At 40.3% G+C, this 6,058-nt stretch overlaps 1 protein-coding gene and 4 non-coding genes across 6 annotated transcripts; 1 reads left to right on the forward strand and 4 right to left on the reverse strand.

Annotated features, from left to right (window-relative positions):
* The first annotated feature begins 160 nt into the window (after nucleotides 1-160).
* Nucleotides 161-2,401, forward strand: LOC112453583. Of its 2 annotated transcripts, none has more exons than XM_025014412.1 (4): nucleotides 161-492; nucleotides 960-1,227; nucleotides 1,688-1,944; nucleotides 2,123-2,401. In XM_025014412.1, exons 1-4 carry the CDS (start codon nucleotides 487-489, stop codon nucleotides 2,261-2,263), a joined length of 672 nt encoding a protein of 223 aa, XP_024870180.1. In that variant the 5' UTR covers nucleotides 161-486; the 3' UTR covers nucleotides 2,264-2,401. The 2 variants fall into 2 exon arrangements, with proteins under 2 accessions (XP_024870180.1, XP_024870181.1); XM_025014413.1 differs by having other exon boundaries at nucleotides 2,110-2,207.
* Nucleotides 2,402-2,643: 242 nt separating this feature from the next.
* Nucleotides 2,644-2,717, reverse strand: Trnat-agu. Its single transcript has one exon. It is a non-coding gene; the product is annotated as a tRNA-Thr (tRNA).
* Nucleotides 2,718-3,299: 582 nt separating this feature from the next.
* Trnad-guc lies at nucleotides 3,300-3,371 on the reverse strand. The gene has a single exon. It is a non-coding gene; the product is annotated as a tRNA-Asp (tRNA).
* Nucleotides 3,372-3,700: 329 nt separating this feature from the next.
* Nucleotides 3,701-3,782, reverse strand: Trnas-aga. Its single transcript has one exon. It is a non-coding gene; the product is annotated as a tRNA-Ser (tRNA).
* Nucleotides 3,783-4,089: 307 nt separating this feature from the next.
* On the reverse strand, nucleotides 4,090-4,161 carry Trnaw-cca. Its single transcript has one exon. It is a non-coding gene; the product is annotated as a tRNA-Trp (tRNA).
* Between the last annotated feature and the right edge of the window lie 1,897 nt (nucleotides 4,162-6,058).

A 6,058-nucleotide genomic window follows, 5' to 3' on the forward strand; every position in this document is an offset into this window, starting at 1 on the left:
TAGATACTTGAAATTCTATCGACCACCTCATCGCAATTAATACTCAACGTACGGTCACGCTATTGTCGTATTAAGCATTTCGAAAGTGACTTTCTCCGTTATCAGCGAACTTGATCTCGGAAGAAATTATTTTGCTCGCGGTCGCAATTCTAAAAATTCCTGTTTTCCTCTACTGTTATTAAAAATGGATAACGATTCTCGTTTACGTGAACCTTGTCATTCCATTTCGTCTGTCATATTTTGAGGAAACTATAACGTCATTGTCTGATTGCGATTCACGGATTTGTTCGACATTTTATGTCCCGGAGAAAGTGTCTTGCTGAAACGATGTCGATCGGATGCGACTCACGTTTCGCACCAGCCGTTTCCGTGGTATATAGCTCCCCACGGGGTTTCGTCGCGCTGTAATACCGTCGTGATTTTCGCCAGCGATAATACCGTGCCTCTTTATTATACGTTGCAAGATAAACCGGACGATTTTTCAAGATGTTGGTGAGTGAATTGCGTACAGAACACTTATACACTTTTAGTGTCTCATTTTTCAAACAGGATATTTCTAAAGGATCAAAGTTTGAGAACGTGCTCTACTCTCTGAGAAGAAAAGAATAATAATAAATTTCTGCAGAAAATTAATACTTACACGATTATTAATTTAACACCTTGTTAAGCGCTATTGTTTTTTAGAATCAATTAGAATCAATGAGAACAATTGTAAAACATACCATTATTTTAACAGGGATATATATAATCATTTTTGATAATTATTATTTTTAATTATTATTGTTATTAAATTATTATTATAACTATCGACGTATCTTTGAGAAATGTGTTCTTTTTTTAATAAAAAAAATGTCTGATAAGATAGATATCATCGTTCAGAATTTTGTGACTAATTACATTACGCTAATCAAGTATCTCGGTTGCCTCGACTGATCTCGGAATCAAATTGCGACTTGCAGAAGCACGCGGTTGTCCTAGGTGCGATGTGTTATCTCGTTACGGCCGAGCCACCGGTCCAAGTCGGTGTGAAGCCAACGAATGTAATAGGTAGCCCGGAGCAGCACACCTCTTTCAGCTTCGTCCGACCAGGACTAACGCAAACGTCGTTCGCGTTCGCTGGACCGAGCTCCCATCAATCGTTCGCCGCTAGCATCGGCAACCCTCAGCTAGTGCAAAAAGTTCATCCGAGTATCGCCCACGCTCTCGCCCAAAGAAATCCTGGCCTAGGTTTGTGCGAGTATTCAAAGCCTTGTTTCACACCGGATGTTTCATAATTCGCGTCTACTCATAACATTATTCCTTAATAAAAAAATAAGTTGAGAAGATGAATATTTTTCCTTTTGATTTTCTCTCGATGCTTAACAAAGGAAGTACCATATTATTTATTTAAGGTATTCATACATGATCCATTTGTGCTGATCTATATTATCGCGTGAATTAAATATCTTTGTACAAGCAGCGGAAAAAAATGGTTCAGGATTTGTTTTTAATTAAATGATAATACTATGTAATTAAGTAAGCACTAATTATGAAACAAGTGTAAAACGTGTGATAATTATATAATCTTTACGTTTCGAACTTGTGCTCGAATCGCACTCACGGAACAACGACCTCAATTTTAAGAACTTAATCTTTATGACGAGTTGACGATGAGACTCGCGACTGAGCTGTTTTAATCATTATACAGGATATTACACGCTCGGTCCTGCTGCGAGCGGGGTCCTTCCAAATTTTGCGCCTGGCCCGTTGGCGTATCAGGGTCAGACCGTAGATCCCGCGCTAACGTACGCGCAACAATTGCAGCAGCCGCAGCAAGCGTACTTGAACGCGTATCAGCCGGGCGGCGCGATTTATCAATCGCAATTGGGGCAACTGCTCGCCCTTCGTCTGGCACAATTGACGCAAGCTCAGCAAGGACAACTGCACACAATTCCATCGGAACAGGTAGGTTTTATCATGCAGAAACAAAAATGAAAATTCGGATGCATTCATGATATTTTTGCCGAAATTCGCGTATCGCATCGTATTTCATCAACGTGTCGTCGAATTATCTAATAGGAGATAATTCTCGTGTGGCCGCGTGACTATTAATGTGGTTTTTGTTAATAGTAATTGTGCGCAGGTGCCTGACGAGCAAACTCGATTGCAGCAGGAACAACAAAGGGAACAACAATCGCAGAATTTGCTGGGTATCGCTTATTCATCCGCCCCGTCGGTCGCGCGCGTAAAGGTCTCTGGGAATGGATACAAGTTCGACTTCTGAATCTGAATATTACGGCACTTGTTGTTATAATAAAAATTTTTTATTTGTGTAATTTTTAAAACGTACTTAATGCAAAATACGTGCACTTATATTTATTTATTATGTAAGATATCGTAGATAAGTTGGCCTCTACATGTATTCGAATATTTTGTATATTAATTAAACATAATATTTAACAGTTGTAATTACAGCTATTTTGTATAAATAAAACTAATCAATTCATATAAAAAATTTGGAGACATCTCACCCAATAAGCTAATTCTCTTATAAACTCTTAATAAATGATATGGCATACCTCAGGGCGCACATTATTCGGATAATTGCTTATACAAAAGTATGCGCGTACTCTTAGCTCGGAATGAAAAAAAATTAATTGCACAAGGCCCCGGGGGGATTCGAACCCCCGATCTCCTGTTTACTAGACAGGCGCTTTAACCAACTAAGCCACGGCGCCTACGGGTTCTTTTCCGCCATATTAATTCCATAAGGACTCACTTTACCATTCAGCTTTACAAATGTGTTGATTATCTTTGTATTATAGTATATCGTTAATGATAACGTGTATTAACGTGGCTCGAATCCTACAAATTGCCTCTATTACTAACTGTATCATTTTGATTATTAAATACATACGTACAAAGGCGATGAAAGATGTTAAAAAGGAGATGCAAGGAGAATTGCAATTGTAAATAAAGTGTTAGATTAATGATGAAGATTTTACACAAGAAGAAAACGCGCGTAATCTGGATTTGAAGTTTAAAAATAATATTGTTTGTTATCTCTTGTTTTCTTCTCTATTTACTCATATTTAAAATATCATTCTTATACTGGATGTAAGATATTAACACAAGACCCTTCCTTCCCTTCCTTTCTACTGCATCTTCTGATGCTGGATAAAAGACATAGACATGCACGAAGTAAGTCCAATTTTGAGATATATATATCGATGTAAATCTAATTACCTAAATTGAGCAAAATTTATGTCTTTATATAAATGCACATTATTTGCACATTAGAATAAAAAAAAAAAAGAAATCTCCCCGACGGGGAATCGAACCCCGGTCTCCCGCGTGACAGGCGGGGATACTAACCACTATACTATCGAGGAATTTTTAAGTTCGTTCTCAAAATACGCAACATATATAATTACACTAATTATCTATATAATAATAATAAGTATACATTTCAAAGTTCTACACGATTGCAGAACACGATTAGAAAATAATTTTTAATCTTGATTCAATTAGGTTACCACAATTTACTGCGATAATTACGGATGTTACAGCCGATAATAATAATCGAATGACGTTATTCCGCGCTATAGTAGTTATGAGGCATAACGCGAAAAAAAATAGAACAACAACTCGGCTATCGGTTTCTGCGCTACAAAAAAAAAGAGAATATATCTAGTAACAAAAATTAATATCCACTATTTAACGCAGTCGGTAGGACTCGAACCTACGCTCCCAGAGGGAATCTGATTTCTAGTCAGACGCCTTAACCACTCGGCCACGACTGCTACGAGTATTTACCTGCTGGAATTCAGATACCTTACAAATATTTCAACCCACGCGCTAATAAAATGTTTATTATAATAATAATTATTATATACGTGTGTGTGTATGTGTGTAATATTTATGTACAGTAATTGACTCGACATTAATATTTTCAGATTAAAAAAAAATTTAACATTATCCAATCTGATATTTGTGAATATGGAAGTGAAGATGCGCTGTGTGTCATCGAACAGCGTCATTGCAACAACAGGCAACAAAAATGGTGGCCGTGTGAAAACACGTAGAAAGCGACGAAAAAAATTATACGATTGACCCCGACATGATTTGAACACGTAACCTTCTGATCTGGAGTCAGACGCGCTACCGTTGCGCCACGGGGTCCTTGCGATAATTCGCTTCTGAGTAAGAAATACATTCGTATCGTATATCTCAGATCAACCGTATAGATAATCTCATTTTTTACACCCCACAAACTTTATATCGAATAACAATAAACGTGGCTCTTGCAATTCTTGCAAACTCCTGACGTATTAAAGTTTTTAAATAAACAGCAGGTGATCGAATATGGTTCTCGCATTCGAGATCCGATATATCATGAGCTCCGTTGAGAAACGACCCCATCCGTAGCGATTTCTTTGTTACATTATTTATAATAAATTATTTAAATTATTTTATCTTTCTTTGATAATATGCAGGATATTTATATCTACAGGATAAATAATACTTGTGCGCCTAATATATTTCCTAAACATCTCTGCGATTATACGCGCAATGTACTTCAAAGCTGGCATTCATGTTCCACGTTTGGCCATTCGATCAGCGAATTCGAGGTTGCACCCTGCGGTGATCTGCGTGCGAAACGAGCTTAGGATCACGGTGCCGCGACCGGAGCCGCTTGACGCTGGTCCGACACGAGTAACGGGCGATCGATACGGTCTACGTGCGCTACCACGTACCATGATAAATCAATTCAACGCGAGAAACGATCGCGTAAGTATGTGTGTGCGCGCCGCGAGAAGTCGAGGGCGGCTCGTTGAAGCGCGGCGAGGCGCGACAAGGCGCGATGCGAGGAATCGGCGCGGCGCGCGGCCGATCGGCGATCGTCGTCATCCCAACGCGCCCGGCCTGGGCCTGGCCCGGCCCGGTGACGAGCACGTGGTGCGTGCTCACATCCCGCATGCGAGCACCGCGTTATCCGGACGCTACGCGGTGGTAGGAGCTTGTACGACGCGCTTCGTTCTCCCTACGTTGAACAGAGTTTCGCGCGGGTTGTCTCGCCGAGCCCCTCCTGCTGCCAGGGGAGCACGTGGCGCGAAGAGCCGATTCCCGTCTCTATCGGCCGAGCCGGCCGACTCGCCGGCGATGTTCCGTCATACCTTGACTTTCGCCCGTGAGGAATTTTTTCAACAGGAACGCATGCGGCCGTCCGTAATCTTGTGACGCCGCCGATAGAAGCGCTGGTGTCAACAACGCCGACCTATGTACGTATGCATGTACGTGTGCACGCACGGAGATTATGTACTGGGTGTATCGCGGAATCGCGCGCGATTGATTCCCCGGAGCACCGGAGGACGTAACGAGAGTGCGCGACAGAGATCGGCATAACTGTGTTCACGGCAAGTATGTTTGTACGGCATGCGAATATAGAATTGTATAATGTGCGTATTCCCTTGTATCTATTCAGTACGGTATGTAATGGATACGATATATAATTTTATTATATTCATTATAATGGAATTTATAACTTATAATGTGTTTTCGTGTGTTTGTTTAAGTTCCAACAAATAACGCGTGTTTATAATAAAGCAAGATGCCTAGAATATTGTACAATAAAATAATTCTAGCAATAAAATGAACTAAGAATATAGCACACTGAACAATTGTTATTGTTTTCTTATTTGCATGATAATCGAAACAAAGATGCGACCTATGTAAAACTCTCCATTTAATCGCTGCTTTGCCTAAGAACTTTAATATATCAGAACTTTACACGATAAAATTTTCAAACTTTATTTCACGACGAACTTATTGCATTAAGTATCGAGTATGATGATCAATATCAATTTATCTTATTCATAATTCACGTAACTTGAATTTTCTGCCGCGTCGTTGCCACTCGCGACGTCATCGCCTACTCCAATGTGTCGCGTGAGTCACCCTGTATACATACATACACACCGCCTCGTTGCAAGTAGTGGTCCCCACTCCTGCGCGTAGCGACTTTAATTTTAGGGGAAAACGTAATAACGTTCGATCCGTTTGGGAGCCGTTCCCGTGG

This window comes from Temnothorax curvispinosus, unplaced genomic scaffold, assembly GCF_003070985.1.
Source record: "Temnothorax curvispinosus isolate PA1 unplaced genomic scaffold, ASM307098v1 QBEX01004528.1, whole genome shotgun sequence".
NCBI lineage: Eukaryota > Metazoa > Arthropoda > Insecta > Hymenoptera > Formicidae > Temnothorax > Temnothorax curvispinosus.